The sequence below is a fragment of the Lissotriton vulgaris genome, chromosome 12 (assembly GCF_964263255.1).
Source record: "Lissotriton vulgaris chromosome 12, aLisVul1.2, whole genome shotgun sequence".
NCBI lineage: Eukaryota > Metazoa > Chordata > Amphibia > Caudata > Salamandridae > Lissotriton > Lissotriton vulgaris.
This window is the reverse complement of record NC_141700.1, coordinates 384,723,536-384,744,167: the sequence shown is the minus strand read 5'-3', so window position 1 is coordinate 384,744,167 and position 20,632 is coordinate 384,723,536. Positions and strand designations below refer to the sequence as shown.

General features: G+C 44.6%; 1 protein-coding gene across 1 annotated transcript in view; it reads right to left on the bottom strand.

The window, feature by feature from the left end:
* Positions 1 to 20,632, bottom strand: part of LSM14A (LSM14A mRNA processing body assembly factor) — a 318,574-nt gene that overhangs the window by 107,124 nt on the left and 190,818 nt on the right. The window contains exon 7 of the mRNA XM_086945147.1: positions 7,698 to 7,877. Within this exon, the coding sequence (XP_086801273.1) occupies positions 7,698 to 7,877 (180 nt within the window). The remainder of the gene's footprint in view (positions 1 to 7,697; positions 7,878 to 20,632) is intronic.

Genomic DNA, 20,632 nt, shown 5'->3' with positions numbered 1-20,632 from the left:
TGTTGCAAAGTTCAGCTAGGGAAGGTTGGGATGATGAATGCTCCCATTCATCTTGGACAGCAGATCCGGCCTGCACAGCAGCTTCTTGTGTGGAAATTCCGATAGGTGTAGAAGGTATGTGTACCACCATTGTCTTGGCCAGTCTAGAGCGATCGGAATCATTCTCGCCATTTAGTGGGAGAGCTCGGTTAAGACCTTCAGGATGAGAGGAAGAGGGTGAAAAGAGTAAACAAAGCCCCCTGACCAGTTGATCATAAGGGCATTCCCTCTCGACCCCGGCGATAGAACCTTGATGCTGAGTTGCAGTATTTTTTGTTGGTCTCGTATGAAAAAAGATTGATGCTTGGACGACCCCAGTCTCGAAAAATTCCTTCCACTACTTCGTTGTGTAGAACCCAGTCTTGTGGATCATCACAGTGACAACTGAGGGAAACTGCTTTAGAGTTTTGCTCTCCTGGTAGATGTATCGCTGTGATCTACAGTTTCCTTGCTAGGAGCCAATGCCAGAGAGCTTGAGCCTCCAGGGACAGAGGAAGTGATTGAGTCCCTCTCTGTTTGTTTAAATAGCACATGGTGGACTTATTGTCCATCTTGACTAGTATGGAGCTGGTCTGAATAGAGGGTAGAAAAGCCTTGAGTACTAGATACACAGCCCTTAGCTCCAGCATATTGGTATGGTACGACTATTCTTTTGACGTCCACCGACCTGGAGTCTGGAGGGACCCCATGTGCGCTCCCCACCCCTGGAGGGAGGCATCTGGGATTAACAATTGTGCTGGTGGAGGCTGATGGAAGGGAACTCCCACCAAGAGTTCTCCTGTCACACCCACCATGAGATAGATGTGGCTGCTCTCGAGAGATGGACCTTGTCGTCCCATCGAGCAGATTGTTGATCCCATTTGTCCTCTACACCCTGCTATAAAGTACGCATCCTCAGCCTGGTGTTTGGGATGAGAAGATGCAGGGTGCCATCGACCCTAGAAGAGAAGCAACCGGTCGGACTGAAGAAAAAGCAGTGCGAAGGATCTGCCTGCACTTCAGAGTGATAGATAGTCTTTCCTCCAAAGGAGTCTATTGTTGCACTCAAAAAGTGGATTCCTAGAGTAGGATGTTGAACTGACTTCTCGAAATAGACATGAAGGTCCAGCCATTGGCAAAGGGCTAGACATAGTTGGTAGTGGGGCGTCACAAACTGGAGATGGACCCTTCAGAAGCTAGTCGTCAAGGTAAAGGTACACAAACATTCCCGTTGCCTTAGAGCAGCTGCTACTACTGCCATGCATTTGGGGACCACTGAGAGCTGACTTTAAACCGAAGGGCAGAAGTCTGAACCGATAGGGCTAGGCTCCCACCAGAAAGCACAGGAATTTCCAGTGCTGTCGGTTGACTGGGACATGAAAATATGCATCTTGCAGGTCTATCGAGCACATTCAGTCCACTTGCTGGAGATGAGGATATATTTGAAGGAGAGCCAACTTGCGAAAACTTTTCTTCCGGATGGATTTGCTGAGCAAGCGCAAATCCAGTATAGGTCTGAATTCTGAATTTTGACCTTTCTTTCTCACTAGAAAATACCTAGAGTATACCCCTCAACCTTGTTGAGATACAGGAACTTCTTCGTGGGCCGATTTTCATAGGAGAGTGTATACTTCGTGCTGCAGCTCTTGCAGCCGGTAACACTGTCTTTACTGGAGCAATCTCCTGTGGTTGATGACAGAAAGGTAGTGAGTACCCATTCTTAAATGTACCATTGATCGTTTGCACCACTCTTCCAGGTCGTTGGCAATAACTGGTCATCCACAATTCTGTGGCCTACAGTGCTTTTCACGACCACTAATGTGAAATGTAGACATTTCCTACAGGTCCGGGCGCAAATTTGCTTAAAAGAAAACCTGCAACGCTCGCATGACTTTCCCTAATTTCCCCCCCCAATCAATTGGCTCACGTGATCCATTCACGTCATGTAGAGTTGCTGGAACATTTCTCGCACTCCTTTTATTTTCATTTTGGTTCAGAACCAACATGCTGCCTGTGTGAGGGGGCGGGGGCTCTGCTGATTGGAGATCCCACAACTGGTCATTGGCACTTCTGTGGCCAACATTGTTTTTCTCAAGCCCTACTGTTTACAATTTAGGTTTCCTCCAAGAGTAGATTTAAAAAAAACTTAGAGCTAGTGTGAGGTTGCCCATCCACCCTCCCCCCTCCGCCATTATCTGCTCAAGTGATCCATTCCTGAGACAGAACTGTTGGGTCGTCTGTTAAGATTCGAACACAGCCTTTAAATGTTTGTTCGAACTCTTTTTCCCAGCCGATCGTTAGGCTTTTTTCAACACAAGCACTGCTGAAAACTTCCATGCTGCAAGCACGATGTGTGTGAGGGGGCGGGGGTCCTCTGCTGCCCTCGTAATGGCTGCGTCAGACAGAGCTGCTGGAGATGCTACTTTAAGTTTGTTATGGTGCAGAATGTTCTTCCAAGCTGTGCTGGCCTGTCTTTAGCTCAAGCCATATGCATCTCGATGAGCACACGCCCGCACTGGCGTTGTGCAGCCTAGCTCTACTTCATCTGTGCCATCTGAGCTATAAATACGCAAATTGCACTCCCTGTTAGAAGTGAATTGTTTCAGTTCCCATCTTTAGCTGTGCGTGCAGCTTTCTGCTCACGCTCGTGTTGGAAAGTATGAGGAATTGTAACACTGAGCTGCTCAAACCAGCGATGTCCCAGCAGGCGCGCTGCCAGGGCCACCTCATCTTTGTGCGCGCTGAAGGCTTTCTAGTTTCTCCCTGCATGTCAGACCATATATAGCTATTACCAGGTAGACCTTTAAAAAACAAAAAAGCTAATCCAAGTTAGGGAGCATTTTCTAGAAATATAACTCAAAGCTAGCAAAATATTTTTTGTGAGGCGACGCTCATGGAAACAGTGGTACAAACTAAATGTTGAGAAGGCAGTTGCTATGATTTGTAGCCGGTCTCTTATATGCATTGCTTTTACAGGGTATAACTAACCTTATACTGCCATGGTTAATAGTTTCAGATCTTCTGATGCTCACAAAAAGGATCTGGGGAATTATAGAAGCGTGACCAGAAATCTTGCATGGTGAAGTAAAATGGCAGATGTAACCTGCCAGACCGTGTTGGAGAAGTGGTGACGTGAACAACATTTTTCTTGTTGCCCAAATCAATGGATACATTTTATCCAGCTCAGGAAGAGGAAAGGCCAGGAAAACTGCTGCACTTCAGTCTGTGCCCATGAAGTCAATGGCTGCTCCTACATTAGGTGCTGGATTCCACTGAGCCACCACACTTCTAAATTACATGTTGGCCACAGCTCTTAGTATGCCGGAGGTGAAGAATTATAATTGTGTTTCCGTTGTAGGTTTGGTAATTGAACACAAAATAGCGCTGGAACCTGCCGCAGACGGTGCTTCCATTATCCACAGGTACTCTTGGCGAACAAGCATTGGCATAGCCAATAGGTCGCGCCTTTGGGACCTTATAAGTGTTTAGCCATGCAACAGTTGATGTTGTTGCACCAAGGAAATAGTACTGCATAACTAAATACTTATAAGGTCCCAAAAACAAGACCTGTTGGCTATGCCTATGCGGATTTCTTTTGAAGCCCAACCACTTCCAGGGTGTCTAGCTCGGATTTCATTCTTGACATGGTCATCTGTGTACACGCCAAACAAGGAGGATCCGGAAAAAGGGAGATTCAGGATCCGTTGTTGAGCCTCAGGCTTTAGTGCAGTAAGCCAGAGCAAGGATGAACGTCTTGCACAGATCTCATGTGCATAAGCATGAGCAGATACAGTTGCTCCATCAGCTGTAGCACTAATGATCTGATTAGCCACCAATGCTTCTTGCAACACCCCCTTGAAATCTCTGCGATCCTCCTTGGAAAGTTAGTCCATACATTTTTCTAGAGTTCCACAAAGCCCTATCATAGCGCCCTAAAAGGGCTAAAGCGCTGGAAACCTTCAGCATGGAGGCTAAAGTACCACAAACTTTCCTTCCCCAAGAGTCCTGTGCTTTGCTTTCCTTATCGTGAGGCACTGCTGAGGAGGAAGATACTGTGTGTGTCTTTTTAGCCGCTGCAATGATCACAGAGTCTGGCGGTTGACCGGCTCTAAAAAATAGCGGATCCTCTTCTGGAGGCCTGTATTTTTTCAAGATCCTTGTTGGTGCGGCCTTGATAGTTGCTGGTGTGAGGAACATGAGGTAACAAAGACCTGGCCGCTGCTCTGTGGTGTAAAGTCTCAAAAATCGCAGAGGAAGAAATTTGGGGGAGGTAGGCATACCGATGCTTAATTTTGTTGCACCCTGGCCAATACCTCTTGGAAAGTACTGACATCATCCACTAGCGAGACCCTTGAAGGGGGACTGTCTGTTAGGGTTGGAGAATAGTCCCCTTTCGAAGACTGAGTCAAAGAAGGTGTTGGTGATCTGCACCTTCTTGGATGCCCACGAGATGTGGACCTTCTTGAGGAAGTGGTCACTGTACAAGCATAATCTTTACCACTTGAGGGAGTTGTAGGCGCGAGATCTATTGTTTGAACCAGACAAGCCAGTGGTGACCTGTGTAGGGAACTGGAGTAGTCCTATGGTTACCGTACCTGCCCGATTGTGGACTTCAGCCAGTGATGCAGTGGTAACATCCACCTAGGAGAGAGATACAGAGAGTGATGTTTGTCTCCTTGTCTCATCTTGTGTAGGGGCCTCTGTCTCCTGTGGACGGGGATGTTCAGGAGAGGACGTTGGGCTGCTCAACGTCAATAAGATGACCTCCGGTGACCTAGAGGTTGACGCCTGTCTCTTGACCTTAATCTGATAGTGATGGGTTGACGTCGAATATGTAGTCGGTCTCTCTTGGGCCATCAAAGGCCATTGAACTCTCGACGTCAGGAGAGAAGGAACCAACAGAACGAAGCACTGGCTGTGTTTTAGCCTTCGATGTCTATCTTGGCGGAGGATGCCTTGACGTCGATTGAACAGATAACTGAGACCGTTTTCTCGATGTCGAGCGATAAGTTACCAAAGGCGAACGTCTACTAGAAGTTGACCGATGTCGCTTCGGTGTGGAACTGGGCCTTGAGGTCGATCTTTGCCTGGTTGACATCGACGGAGGGAAGCAAATCGACGCCGAGAGTATGTGAACACGCTGACTGAGTCCTGTGCCTCGACGTCAGCTCTCTATGTGATGACCTCGGAGTCCTTGTGCTTTAACGTCGAACGTTGAGGCAGCGGAGACCGATTCCTCGAAGTTAAACGCTGCAGAGTTGATGTCAACGGAGAAGGCTGATCCGACGGTCTGTTCTTAGTCGACGTGCAGTTCACAGATACCGTTGAATGTGGAACTACATCCTTGAGCCCTCCAACTTACCTGCCCAGCTGTTAGTTCCTTCAGAAGTCTTCCTAGACTGAGCCTGCAGCCAAAATCCAAAACGGGCAACTGGACTACTGTACATTCGGAGAGATCCGTACCAAACTACTAGGTGGTGGAATAAAGCACAATATGTGAATCTGGAAAAGATTTGGGCTGCAAACCCTCCTTGCCTTGCAATACTGGAAAGCATGGGGAGATACGAAAGCAGTTTGTAGATTTGGGTCAGTGTTTAAAGGAGAACACAGGTCTCGTTTACTACTTCGATTTTCAGCCCGAATGTTTCCGATGCCTTTTTCAGGGCTGCATAGTATGTGGAAATGTCATCCAGAGGGGATGACCATAAGGAACAGGATACTATTGCCTCCCAAGGGGAGTCAGCCTCTTTCTCTTGACACAGCATTTCTTGTGATTCATCAAGCCCCAAGTCTTGTGAATCCATGCTTAAAATACACTCTTCCTCTTTCCCTATCTACGTCTCGTAGCTTTCCATGAGTGATCCTTCCTGTTATGTTATATTTTCCTATCTGGTTTTTCTCTCTTCTCCTGTCTTTTCTTCCTTCAAAGAAGTCATGGCTTCCTCGAAGACAGTCTTCATTAGGTTTTCTATCTTGACCTCCAATGCCCTCCTCTTTCACTTGAAGACGTTGGGTGTCTAGGTGCCGGTTCCTCTTTCCCTCTCCATATTCAATCGTTCACTGAATTTGTGGCGATGCCGGTCTGTGTATCCTTACCAGTGAGTTTTTTTCTCACTAGGATGCAAGTTCTGTGTGCTGCTTCGACTGTGTTTATTCTGTGTAGAGCGGCTAGTTTTTTGTGACTCTGGACTGTTGCTTGAAGAATCATGCTTCGGCGTCTTGGGTGTGCGGTCTGAATGCCTTCATGTTCAACAGACCAGGCGTTTTACAGGAAATTAGGCACTTTGGGCACAGGGTCTTTATGGTATTTTCTTTCAACCTCACACATGTATTAAGTTTGATGTCTTTGTGTTCCCAGAGCCTCCTATGCCTCTACATCAATGGAGAAACCCATTACCTTCAGCAATAGAATACCCCGCTTCACATTTTCCATCTCTGACGAACTCGCCATGTCAGTATTTGCCCAATGTGCTCGAAGAATCTTGTCCCTGTGAACTAGGATCTTTGGGTTGAAGTATAGGCATTGGACACAGTGCTCAGACTTATTTTTTCAAGGGTGACTGAATATACAAGACTGGATGTTCGTCATTGAGGGCGAGATTGTGCAAAGAATGTGACTCTAGAAGAGATTTAATACGGTAAAACCTGATTCCATGAGTGTAAGTAAAAGAAAACAATTAAAATAGGCTTTGGTATGTTGCTGGAAATCACGGCCCAGTTCAAGTTTGATACAACTCACAGAAACTTGCCCGGCCTACTAAACCAGAAAGGCCATGCTTTGTGGTTCCTCTTAACCAACTGAGGAATTTAAACTGTGTGGATCCTGCCTCAAGTTCCTAAGAGTAAATAGTTATGATCCAGCGATGAAGTTGTGAGAGAAAACTACTGGGGCACTTTCTCCATGCACAGAGTACACTGGTAGTAATGCACAGGCATGGCAGTAGTAACAAGGAAAGGAAAACTTAATCAGGATTGGAAACTGCATGGAAACTAGGCTTTGAAGGGGTATAGCAGAAGGGAGAAGATCCAACCCAGCTGAACATGCCTTCCTGATGCACAAGCAGCGAAAAGCATGCAGTCCTTTTTGGAACCAGTGATTTATAAAATCAGGAGGCAGAGTGAGTCCGATGACAACTGCTTTCATAATTTTCTAGCTAGTTTCTTTATGTTCCAGTTGCAGCTGCCTTTTTGGAGAACGGTAGATGCCATTTAACTTGGCATTATTGGGAATTATTGTGAAAGATCCAATTGACATTCACAATTCTGGTCTAGCGATTAGCCCTTTTAATCCACGGTTTAGTATTCTTGTCACTGACAATTGCACAGTTTGTTCTGGTCTTTCAGCCTGGGATCCACCTAGTAATTCAGGTTGCTTCTTTTGGGAACCGGTTACTTGTCTCTGGACCCATAGAAAGTACGGGTGAGGAATATATGTGTGATACAAGCTTAACACATTCAAAGTGGGATGTCAAAAGCTCCAATTGCATGTCATAGACTGATCTATAACTACAATGCGACACTCCAATGAACCCCAGCTGGAAAAGGCATATATGTATGCCATGAAGTACTTAGATATCCATATGCCAGGTGGAGTTAACAATAACAAACCTGAAAGATAAAAGTTATCAGCCAATCCAAACTAAAAGGAAAAAAAAACTAGAAAGAAACGAGTGACTAACCTTTTAACTTTAATTTGTTGTGGAATTCTCTGTCAATTTCTTCCTTGTTGAACTGTGCATTAGCACTCTCAAAGTCAAAATCTTTTTCAAACTTCATTGGTCCATCCCTACGAATACCAAATCTTCCTCTTCCCCCACGGTGGCCACCACGTCCTCTTCTTGCAGGTGGGGCACCTGGTGCTTTAAGGATAGAAAGAGTAAATTTTGAGGGGAAGTGAAGCAGCAGCACAAGACCAACTAATCTGCTGAATAAAGTATTTGGGGCATTCAAATTTAAATACTCAAGTCATTGGAGGCCATGCGAGGCATGCAGTTAGAAGGCATTGTTGCTACTGGGCTCGAGCATACTTGCTAAAGAAAGCTAGGGTAAGAAGCATCAGAAAGGCTAGCAGAAACCGCTCTGTAAATAAAATGGGGGAAAACGATTAAGGGGAAGGGGTGGGGGATATTACAGTAGGCATCCTGGATTTGGTCATTTGCAGAGTTACTATAAAGGAGAAAAAAGGGAGCACAGATGTGGTACATCAACTGGAAGAATTAATGCGCGACCTAGATCTTAACATAACCTGAATATGAAAAGGTGTGCAGCTATGCTGGAAGGTCAAGAAGGGAGAGCCAATGGAGGAATATCCCAAGGAACACATCGTGGAGCCCTCAATTCTATATATGCTCCGGGAAGCCAGGTGAAGTGATATTTTTTAAGTGCAAACTGTCCATAGCTCCCGGAGGTGAACATAAAACCTGGAGGCAATCCAGGACCATAGTGGCTAGAATTTTGAAGTACTGGGACTTAGAAGTTATTTTAAGCATAACTATGGAAAATTACCCAACTGCAATTTGAAAATTATAATGTTAGTCAGTGCCCAGACATGAAATTAATAAACAAGCATTTACAATGCAACGGTCTCGCCTTTGCAAGAGGTAGAGCTTTTGGCATTGTAAATGTCATACTTTTTATTTTGGCAATAGCTTAATCTCTCGCAAATGCGAGACCTATTGCATTGCATTTCGCTGCCTGTGCAAGAAAAGTGTGGGGGTGCAAGACGAGATACAACAGGATGCATGCATATTTCTCTAACAAGAAAAGCAATAGTGCTGGGGTTTGACTTCACTAAGAGTGAGCGGGTAGAGGAAGAGGTGTGGGTATCCTCCACGGGAGTGGGGTGGGGTAATTGTGCAGTTATCCGTTTCTGGACTCTCTGGCATATATGCCATTCTAAAGGAGGCCCAGATGCTTAAATGTGACCACTGTGCGCTCTCCTAGAGACGTAGATACGCAAACAGTTGTATTCTTTGGTTGTCTGTAAAAATGCACTTTGACCAGAATATATGACCGTAAAATTGATCCTCAGTTCAGAAATGTTTCAGTGTCCTGATGGGTAGGTAAAGTGTACTAGAGAGTAGTAGAGTGAGTAATAGAGCGTAGAGAGTAGTATAGAGTGAGTAGTAAATAGTTGTGGCAGAGTTAGTATTAGATAGTGGGTAGTATAGTGATTTGAGAGTAGTAGAGAGTGAGTAGTAGAGAATGAGTAGTAGAGTAGTAGAGCGAGTAGTATAGAGCTAGAGTTGTAGAGAGTGATTAGTAGAGTGAGTAAGGAGTAGAAGAAAGTGAGTAGAAGAAAGTGAGTAGTAGAGAGTGCGTAGTAGAGAGTGCGTAGTAGAGAGTGCGTAGTAGGAGGAGTGTAGTAGAGTGAGTACTAGAGAATGATAGAGTGATTAATAGAGTGAGTAGTATAGAGTTGTAGAAAGTACTAGAGTGAGCAGTAGTGAGTAGTAGAGTGACTAGTAGAGAGTAGTAGAGAGTGAGTAGTAGAGTGAGTAGGGAGTATTGGAGAGTTGTAGAGTAATTAGTAGAGCGAGTAGTAGAGTGAGAGTAGTAGGAAGTGAGTAGTAAAGAGTGAGTAGCAAAGAGTAATAGAGTGTGAGTAGAGTGAGTAGTAGAGAGTTGTAGAGTACTAGAGTGAGTAGTAGTGAGTATAGTGAGTAGTAGAGAGTGAGTAGAGTAGTAGAGTGAGTTTAATGCTTTGCGTTTCAGTATTTGAGGCACTAAATTAGTGCACAGTGTTAAATACTTTGAGGGTATGCATGTTTCCTAAGGACTGGTGTATTTGGGGATTGGTGTGAAGTTCTAATGAATAAGCTAAAATAAAAACGTGAGCACTCACCATTTACGGGTGCTCTGACACCATGTACTCCACTTAGCTAGATGTCTTAATTCATTTTCAACCAATGTTGAATTCATTTATCCACCCCCTCCCCATCCTTCCAACTATTCGTTCATTGATCCACGCAACCAAGTCTGAAATCTTCGTCCAATAATGAACGGACAAAGGTTTTGCTAGCGCAGACAGAAAGTTGTTCAACACTTATCCGCTCCTTCTCCGGCTTATTACACGTCATGTTTAAGAACTTGAGCATGCCACCGTCCACCTGTGTCCTACTCTGTCTCCAGGTTGGCTGCTCCTCCGTCCCTCAGATGACTATGCCCAGGAGAGCACACCGCTCGCGAGTCTGACAGTCCAGCCCAGCGCTAGTCTACCCCTGCCGCAGATCACACGTGCATCAGGGCAAACTTGTGATTCGCAGATACTGCGTTAGAAGTTAGGGCGGGCGTTCATTAGCAAAGATAACCCTCTCTTCCGTTCTCCTGCCCCGGCCTGCGGGGCTGGTGGTGTAACAGAAAGCGGGTCTTTGCAACTGTGAGCAGGCATAACGGCAGCATTGTGCAGCCCTCGCCACCCTTCTCCAGCTCCAGGCTTTTTCTGTTTGTATCTTTTATGTATCTCATGTAATACTAAGTCCTTATGTATCGCAACTGGTTCTTATGTAAAGTGCTCTGACACCTTCGGGTAATGTTTGCGCTATATAAAATCGCATGAAATAAAATTAAATAAACTCATTTAAAAATAGAGGTTCCGAAGGTATGGAGCGTCCCTCCACAACGTTGTCACGCAAGCTTTCACTGCGCAGAAAGGCATTTAAAAAACACAATTGTTTCCATGGGAAACAATCTTACTGGACCAAGCACGGGTTGCTATGAGAGTTGTAATAAAATGTGGAAAACTCCCTGTTGTGCCATCGACGTGTTTGCTTTCGTGTGCGGTGCTCGAGTGATGAGAAAGGCCTTCGCAGCATGTCAGGCTTCTGCAGAACTGAATGTGTATTTAAAGGGCTGGCTGGAGCGGAGAATCCATGGGAGTGGTAGGGGGTAGGGGGGCCGGCCTACGGCTGCCACTAGAGAACAGCCCACCAACCCGGACCGGAAGCACAGCAGGATGTCCCACAGAAGGCCTCATGCAGCAGCTTATCTCTGTGCGGGACTTTCAGTGTGCAAGGTTTTCTTCTGGAGATGCACGCCTGACGCTTTGATATTGTTGGCTCTTGCTTCATACGCCGTAATATGATTCACATATCATTTTTCCAAGGGGGTTTGCCAAGCAAAGTTTTCCTTAGGAACAAGAGCGGCAGAGGTCATGGGGTCATGAGGAGTCTCTGTGTGGGACTCTGAGTGTGCGAGGTTTTCTTTCGGAGATACACCTCTGACGCTTTGATATTGTTGGCTTTTGTTTTGTGGTAATGCGCAGAGGATCACAGAGTAGTCAGTTGGAGAAATTCAGGGTATGTCCCGTAGGTGGATGCTATATAGGCAAAAACGTACCCACAAGACTACAACACTCATATTTGCCAACTTCATTGTGTGAACGTCCGGATGATGAAAGACTGAGCCACTCAGGTAGTAAGCAGAAATGTAACTTGTTGATTCGCACAGATCTCTTCGTTAAGTGTGGGCCCCGCTGAGATTAGCACCCACGAGGAACAAAAGCACTTTTCTTTGTATGTGCCGGCGAGACATCTGCTCTCTTCATCACAACTACTGGCCCTGGTCCCACGCTTCTGGCTGCAAAGGATGGGAGGCAGTTCCCATGCCTCGAAAGCCACAGTAGCTTGGAATGCACTGCCGTTTGATCATAGGAACATACTAGATCCCATTCTGTTTAAAACGAAGCTGAAAACATTTTTATTTGCATAAATTGGTCTTGTGGCTCCTCATGGTTCGCATCGGGACACTCCTTGGAGTAGCCGCACACGCGACAGCGGGAGAGGGGGGGGGGGGGGCGGCGGGTTAACGGGCACACGGACAGCGAAAGGGGGGGCGGGAACTGGCACACGCTGGTTCAAGACGGCACGGCGGAGCTTCTCAAGTAAGCTACTGCCCGGCCGCCATCTTCGGACAAATGACCAAAACAAACCTTAAAAAAAAAAAATCACCGCCGCAATGACGTTCGCAAAGGGGCGGAGAGCGAAAAAAAAAATCGCCGGAACGCCCACAAATCTGCTCGGGGAATGAGTGACGCATTTCTGTTCCAATGGCTAGCCTCCATTTATGGAGCTAGCCAATGGAACAGAGAGGCGGGACAAAGCCCCATACTGATTCTCAAAAGTTTTCGCCTGCGCGAACGCTGCTGTGCAGCGGACACCAGGCGAAACCTAAAAATGTGCTTGCCAGATGTTAGGTACAGTTAAAGCAGCAATAAGAGCTTAATGCAACAAGTATGTCACGCTTCAGTAGGTCGTGCTCACCATTATGCATCAGGATATCTCTTATGTTTCTTTTGGAGAAGCAGAGCATGTGATTCAAAAAGATTTTCATGTTGCAAAAGAAATAGTTCCTTACCGGTCATTGTTTTTCTCCTTCGGGTAAATTTTCATTGAAATCATGAATGCTAAACTGTCAAAGTTGCTGCCAGATGTCACTCGAACAGCCAATTGACAAGGCTGTGTATGATGCGGGTGCTGCCTCTTCATGGAAGGGGGACTAACATTGCTAGGCCTTTCTTGAATACCTTTAAACACCCTTAAAGCCATGGTGGCTTGGAAAGAGGGTACATTGAACAGGTAGCGATACCCACTTATCACAAAGTGAAGATAGCAGTGGTGGACAAGGTGGATAGATTTGTGGAAGCAGAAGGCTGGAGATTGAGAGCAGTCATGTTGTCAAATTGTTTAAGCAGAAGGCAGATATCCTGCATGGTTGTCTAATGGAAGTGTTCCAGCAGGATGCATTTGTTGAGAGGCCCAAGGTTTAGGATGTGGCTGACAGAGCAGTCCTTTTTGGGAAGGAGTAAGAAAAGAGCGTACACTCATTCCCCTTGTTGGTGCGGAGGCACTCTGTATTGCCCCTTTTAGTATCAGTACATCTTCCCAAGGAGCCGTAGAGGGTCTTGGCTGAGGATGCGATTGCAAGGTTTGGAGGGGTTGTGAGAAGTTCTAGGCAGTAGCAGTGATGGACAAATAATTTTTCTCCCACGAGTCCCCATATGGGTAAGAATTCAGATAAAGACCAATACTAAAATAGCATACTATGATACTACATCAGTAATACATCACTGTTCAAGCCTTTTTTTCCCTCCTTTCAGCCATCTCTCTGATCATAACAATCGTTGACAATCAACGTGACCTATTGAGCTAGTTACCTCATATGTATACAGAATAATTATTTTACAATATATTGATAAACTTTCCCAAACATATCAGTATGTGACTACAGAGGAAATAGTCCCTCCCCAGACCAGACGGCAGGTATCCCCTCAGTTAGGGTTAAGATATAAGAAACTACTAATGTAAAGTGCATTTTTGGAGGTCTCTTTTACAAATGTGTGTAGGTCATGTGTTTGGCCGTGCAATTTCATGAGTGACCCATCATGAGTCTTATATGTACACAAAAGAAAAAACAACATTCCTATTTACAACAACAATTCTACATTTCAAAAATCATCATTCAAACCTTCAATCATCCCTCTCTCATACCATTACAAACAACGAAAATGTAAATTTTAAATAACAGCTGGAATACAAATATTCACAGAAAAGCCAAACTATTTATTTACTCAAAGAAAGCCTATTGATTCCAGTTTGTGATTTTTTGCTTTGTTTGGGGCTTTTTTTTTTTTTTGATTTCAAAAGTTTTTTATTGGTCGTTTCAGCAAAACATATAAAAAGTAGATCCAGTAGCATAATTAGAGTCATAATTATTTCACGGTTCAAAATTACTGTACGCTACAATACATCATAGTAAATGTCAATACAAAAGTACATGGCTGGTATCTTGCCTAAAGCAGCAGAGCACGTAACTTATACTCAATAACATTTTAGTAACAGACATTGTATTCGAACAGCATTTTACTCATTCAGAAAGGAAATTGTTCTATGATAAATAATAGTACAGTGATGGGGAGTCTGCGAACACATGTTGATGGATCGTGGACGGTGTGTGGACCACTTTAAGGTGGCTTATGTGTCGTGAAGTAGTTATCAAGAGTCGACCATAGTTCTCGTGGGAGGGCGCCACGGTGTCTGATGGAGTGCAATATTGTCTGCACCACGTAAGCTGATTATCCAATTCAGCCACCCTGCGAAGTTGCCTTTGCTGGTATCTTTCCAGTTGCTAAGGACTGTCTTAACCGCCGCCGTGAGGAGGAGGTCAAGTAATGCCTTATCGTCTGCGTCAAGGGATGGGTCCTGGGTGAATCCGAAAACTAGGTAAGGGAGCTCTTTTGCTGGTGTAATGTGGAATAGTTTTGAGACAAATTCGAATATCTTCTCCCAAAATTGAGCTACACAGTCGCATTCTAGGATAATGTGTGATAAGTCACCCTCCGCACGTTTGCAATTCCAGCAAAAGGCGTCTGGGGTAATGTGTGCAAATAATCGCGCCGGGGTCCAGAAGGCCTTATGAAGGAGCCAGTATTTTATCTGAGACAGTGTAGGGCTGATTTTGTGTCTCGTGCAAGATACCAATGTGTTGGTCCAATCTAATTCTGTGATTGGTCTGGATGAAAGGTTATTCCAGAATTGTGTGATTGGGGCAGTAAGGCTAGATTGTTGGGGACGGCTGAGTCTATAGAGAAAGGAAACCTGGTGTCCTAGTCTGTTTAATCTGGCAAGGTATGTTGGGAGGGAGGGTGGTGTCAGGGAGAGTTTGGTTTTGGACAATGCTGTTTTTATGTTTAGGAAGTTGTAAAATTCAATTGGTTCAAGATCGTATTTGATTTGCAAGTCACTGAATGGAATAGAGTATGCCCCCGCAAATAGTTGGTATGGGAACAGTATGCCTTTTTTGATCCATGTCGCATTGTGCAGAGGTTTACCCTTGTACATAATGTTACGGTTGTCCCATAGGGATTCCCATTGTGAGCCCCGAATGCTGTTTTCTAGGATTCTGTCAAACTGCAGGAGATAGATTTGGTGTTATGAAATATTGATTTAGAGTGGGTTAGTTTGTTTAGGTTAGACGAGAGAGCCACGCTAGGGGTGATACCGTCTAGAATTTCCTTCTCAATTTCTAGCCACACTGGAGTATAGTCAGGTGAAGGTGCGAGCCAGTGGGCTCCTTGTTTGGCTAGGAAGGCGGCTTCATACCTTTTAAAGTCTGGCAAATTGACCCCACCTGCGGATTTGTCTAAGCAAAGCTTTTTTATGCTGATTCTTGCTCTTTCCCTCTCCATAGGAAATTAGAGATAGCCATGTCTAGTTTGTGATAGAAGTCTGATGTGAGGGTTAGAGGGAGCATAGATATGAGGTAATTAACTAGAGGTGAAATCATCATCTTGATGGTCTCCACTCTGCCCCACCAAGTAATGAATCGAGGGGACCACCCCTCTAGTTGGGACTTGATTTTGTTTAAAGTTCATCTTTTCATTTCGTTGGAGGGTCTCCATAAGGGAGTCACCAAACTCGATACCTAGGTATTTCACAAACTCTGGTTGCCAACATAGCCCTGAGTTTCCCAGCACTTCTTTGGGCGTTAAAATGTTGAGTGGCTTGACCTCTGACTTATCCCGATTGAGTTTGTACCCTGAATGGGAGGAGTAAGTATCAATGGTAGTCATTAGTGCAGGGATGGAGGAGTCTGGTGATTCTGTTACAATCAGGATATTGTCCGCATAGGCGGCTAGTTTGACGCACTTATCTCCGAATTTCACACCTTTGATGTTTTCATTTTTTTTACATTAGCAATTAGGGGTTCCATTGCTAAGAGGAAGAGTGAAGGGGAGGGGGGCAGCCCTGTCTCGTCCCTTGTTCCAAAGAAAAGGGGTCCGACAATGAACCATTTATAGCAATGCGTGCGGATGGTGAACGGTATAGGGCCATAACCAATTCAGTGAATGTTTCCCCCAGGTTAAAGACGGACATACAGCTCTTGAGGAAATACCAGGAGACTCTGTCGAACGCCTTCTCTGCGTCGAGCGTAATGGCTACGGCTGGGGCTGCGAGTATTCTGGCTTTTTCAATGACGTGACAGAGGATCCTTGTATTATCGTCAGACATGCCTGTTTCATGAAGCCTACTTGTGATGTACTAATTAGCTTTGGGAGTTGTAAGTTTAGACGTGTGGCGAGAATCTTTGCGTATATTTTGCAATCTAGGTTAATTAGGGAGATTGGCCTGTAATTTTTGGTCAGCAGAGGGTCTTTACCTTCTTTAGGTATGACTATGATGGTAGCTTCACTCATCGATTTGGTAATACCTTTCGTTACGCTAAAGGATTGGAAAAGTTTTAGAAGAGTCGGGCTCAGGGAGTTCGTGAGTTCTTTATAAAAGCTGGCCGAGAACCAGTCAGGGCCCGGTGCTTTCTTACATTTAAGTGTTTAAATGGACGCTCATACTTCCTGAGTTTAGGTAGACCCAGTGAGTTTAGGTACCTGTTACACTCTTCCGAGTTAAAGTCTATATTGTTTTTGTACAGGTCCTGGTAAAATGATTTAAATGTATTGAGAATTAGGTTCTGCTTTGTTTGGATGACATTGCTGCTATCTTTAACTGAGGTGATGCTGAATTGCATTTTTTTATGTTTTAGATATGACTCTAAAATCTTTCCAGCTTTGTTGCCCTCACAAGTCCTTAGAGCTTTAAACTTATTGACCCAGACCCCCGCCCTTCTACTGAGTATCGAGTTGTATTCATATTTGAGTTTAGTGAGGTCGTTTAAAATCAGAGAATTTTGGAGATCTGCCATATGCGCGGTTTCTAGATTTTTGATGTTCTCTTCCAGAGTGGACAAATCCTTGTTTAATTTGTGGTTAGCTTGAGCTCGAATGCCTATGATTACTCCTCTCAGAGTGGCCTTGAGTGCCTCCCATACATTCGCTATGTTCGAATCAGGGGTGTCATTAAGTTTGAGGTAGTCTAGGATGGCAGCCTCGATCTTTTGTTTGTTTTCCGGCTCAGAAAATATTTCGTCATTGAATCTCCATCTTTTAGGGGGGAGAATGGAACTGGAGCCCACTAGTTTGGTCTGTATGCTTGAATGGTCGGAAATCAATTTAGGGGCAATACTGGTTTCTTCGATGAGGTGAGTGAAGGGGCTATTAATGAGGACACCCCCTAGACTCACCTCACTCATCACCACCCCCCCTCTCAACTTGCTCTCCTCCCGTCCCGAAGACGCTCCTAAGCCACGTCCCTCACACCGGACCGCGATCCATGCCCACAATCGCAACAACCGCCCCCTTCGTACATGCAACCCTTTCTCGGACCTCGACACTCTCTCCCTCCTCCGCTCCTATGACCCAGCTCCCCTAAACCTCACAACCGCCTCGCACCTCCCCATTGCCACAATACACTCAAATCCCCGTAGATCCTCCACTCAACAGAATATCCGTCCCGAATAACCTTAGAAAAGTTCCCCTCTCTCTAGTACCCTCTTCCTCCCCCGACACACCCAGTCTCAAATGTACTCTCCTAAACTGCAGATCGGCTTCTAAACACTCCTCCGCCATCGCGGATCTCATCCTAACATTGGACCTTGACCTAATCATCCTGACTGAAACCTGGCTAACCGAATCCTCTACACCTATAATGGACATTCTGGTCCCCCCTAACTACCACATCATTAGGCTTGACAGGTCTGGCAAGATAGGTGGCGGACTCGCATGCATATACAGGAACAGCCTTTCTGTTCTGAAAGTCTCCGTGCCGTCCCTACCCTCTCCAACTTCCTACGAATACATCTGCCTCGATATCATCAGTGATGGCAAACCGATATGCTCTCTTCATGGCATTTACCACCCTCCCAGAGACCACCTCATCTTCGCCCAACAAATGATGGACTTTATTTCAACCAACGCAGGACGACAGCTCACCCAAATATACCTGGGTGACTTCAACCTCCATTGGAACGATCTCAATGATGCGGTGGTAAAAAGTCTTAAAAGCTTCCTCAGCGCCCTGGACCTCACACAATTATGCAACAGCCCAACCCACGAGAAAGGCTCTATCCTCGACCTTATCCTCGCCAAAGAGGACGCTACTCAACTTGAGTCCATTCAACCCTGTGACTGGTCAGACCATCATATTGTCACATTCCACATCAATGAAAAAGTCAAACTCAATTCGGTTCAACCCTCCAGACCTAAAGTCTGGAAAAGAGACCTGAAAAAACTCAACCCATTCTCCATACCCCCGAACAGTCGCGAATGTTGTGACCTGCTCCCCTTTAATTGTTAAACCTGTGAGCCGCACAGTCATTAACACGATCCCTGGTTGGTCTTTCAGGCGGAGGCACACGAGTTTTTGTACACAGAAGCCTGAGCCCTTCACTAAAGTAAGAACATGCTTTTGGATTCTTAGTACTCGTGAGAGACAAAAGAGGTTAAAGCAAAAGAAGCCCAAACTCACTGGTTGTCCTCCTGCTTTTAGTTGGTCGAGAACCAGGCAGGCGCAAGACAGTCGGACACTGTCAGATATAAAAAAGTAAGTTACGCAAGAATGTACATGTTTTGATTGTGAAAGAAGTATAAGGTTGGAAGGGAATTGTGACTGTCAATTTCTCTTGCATTGGAATTGACAATACGTCGGGAAAATCCACCATCCTGTGCACTCCGATAGAAGAGAGGTAAGATAAGGAGGCTAGTAGTAATGGAGCAGGCGGCATGCCTATGCAGTAGAGATTCATGTTGTAAAGAAAGGTCCTTCTTTCTTACAGACTATGGTCTTGATGAGAACTCCCAAATAATGAGAGCTCGAAACGCGTAGACTGTTTAAAAGCCCCAAACAAAGAAAAAAAAAAATCACAGAAACTGGAATCAATAGGCTTTCTTTGAGAAAAAAAATAGTTTATGGTTTTTCTGTGAATATTTGTATTCTAGCAGTTATTTAAAATTTACATTTTCGTTGTTTGTAATGGTATGAGAGAGGAATGATTGAAGGTTTGAATGATGATTTTTGAAATGTAGAATTGTTGTTGTAAATAGGAATGTTGTTTATTCTTTGTGTACATAAGGTCTAAATGCAATTTTGAAAAATGAAAAAACCAAATAGAAGAGCAAAAAACAAATATTGAATAAAATAATTGAAAGTAGATAAAAAACATCAAACATAGCCTTTTATTCAGATGTTTTGCCAAAATGATTTAGTTTAATTAAGTAGCGGCACTGGCACCTCTCTTTGTTTATTATATACATCTAAAGTGTGCTAAGAATACGATTTATTTTTGTAAAGCCTCTTTTGTTGTATATTTAGGTGAATTAACACAGTCCAGGTAGGAACCTCTCTGGTCTGAATTGTTCTTGATTCTTAATGGTGACAAGGCCAGTTTAAGGCATCCACAGCCCTGAAGAATGCTTTGATCTATATACATGACTGAATTGGGCAGTAACATGTCGGCACAGGGATGAGCGTCCGAGCCATTGCGCTCTCACTGCATCGCATAGCTGTTTTAGATGCACCAGAGGCTACCTATAAAGGTGAAGGCCGGGTTATGTCTCAGCACTATTAATTAATCTGGATACTTTCCTGTCTAGGAAGTGCTTTATCTAAGAACTCCCTCCAGTGGTCACGCTTGGAGGTTCAGTCCGCCCTGGTGGTATCATCCTACCAGGGTGGGGAGAGGTGGCCTATAATGAAGTATGCCATTTAACATTGGTGAGGCTTTCTCTTCCAAAAGATTGTTCTTCTAATACCCTCTTCCAAATTGGGACCTCTGCAAGCCTGAATAGGGAAAGCAGTGATATATTGACATTAAGGAAAAAGAATTGTACTGCCACCGCACCCCATTGTGTTTGGGGTAGCATTGTTAGACAACATTAGCAACCCCAATACGCCAGTGCATCCGACACTTTTTAGAACCACAACTCAAATTTTATAATGAAACTTTTGCAGCTCCCCTAGCCGGGCAAGGTGGGGCAATTTTTTAAATGCAATAACAGCAAATGTTTGCAAACTTGACAACCTTGACCACGCCCTTCGATATGAGACTGGCCAAGATATTGATATACCTATAAAAGTGGTATATGGTCAGCTCCACTGGAGTCTGGAACACATTTCAGAGTGGGGCGATGGCCTGTGGCATCAATTCACTAAAATCACACGGTTTCATAAAAACCTTTTTGTATATATCAGATTTTAGCAAATCTGAGAAGGCACTGCTACAGCAGATCGGGGAAAAGGCTTCATATCCATATTGGTGTTAAAACAAGGCCTAGTGGTGTAATGTGGCTCCAAATATATATGTTGCAGTTTTATATATCACAAACTCAGCCCAAGGGCATTGCAGTGCTTTATATGAGCACCAGTTCCATTACACAATGTTAGATTAATTCTATTTTAAGCAGGGGAGATGAAATGATTTGTTCAGAATCAAAAGATGTTGAGCAAAAGCCAGCATTCAAACCTGGTTCCCCAGAACCAGAGTCAGCATCTCTGGAGTTAGGCCACATCATACACAAATGGTATGGTTGTGCATGATCACATATAGTGAGCACATTCTGTTGAAATGGCTTTGAGAAGCAGTAACAAATACTGGAGGGTTCACTGGGAGTCTTGCTTGGGAATACTTGCATGTGGTTTATATTGAAACTGGACTCAAGGATATTGTTCAGCGCCTTTGCGCTGGTGCACAAACCGGGCTAATACATTTATTTTTTATAAATCTTTTT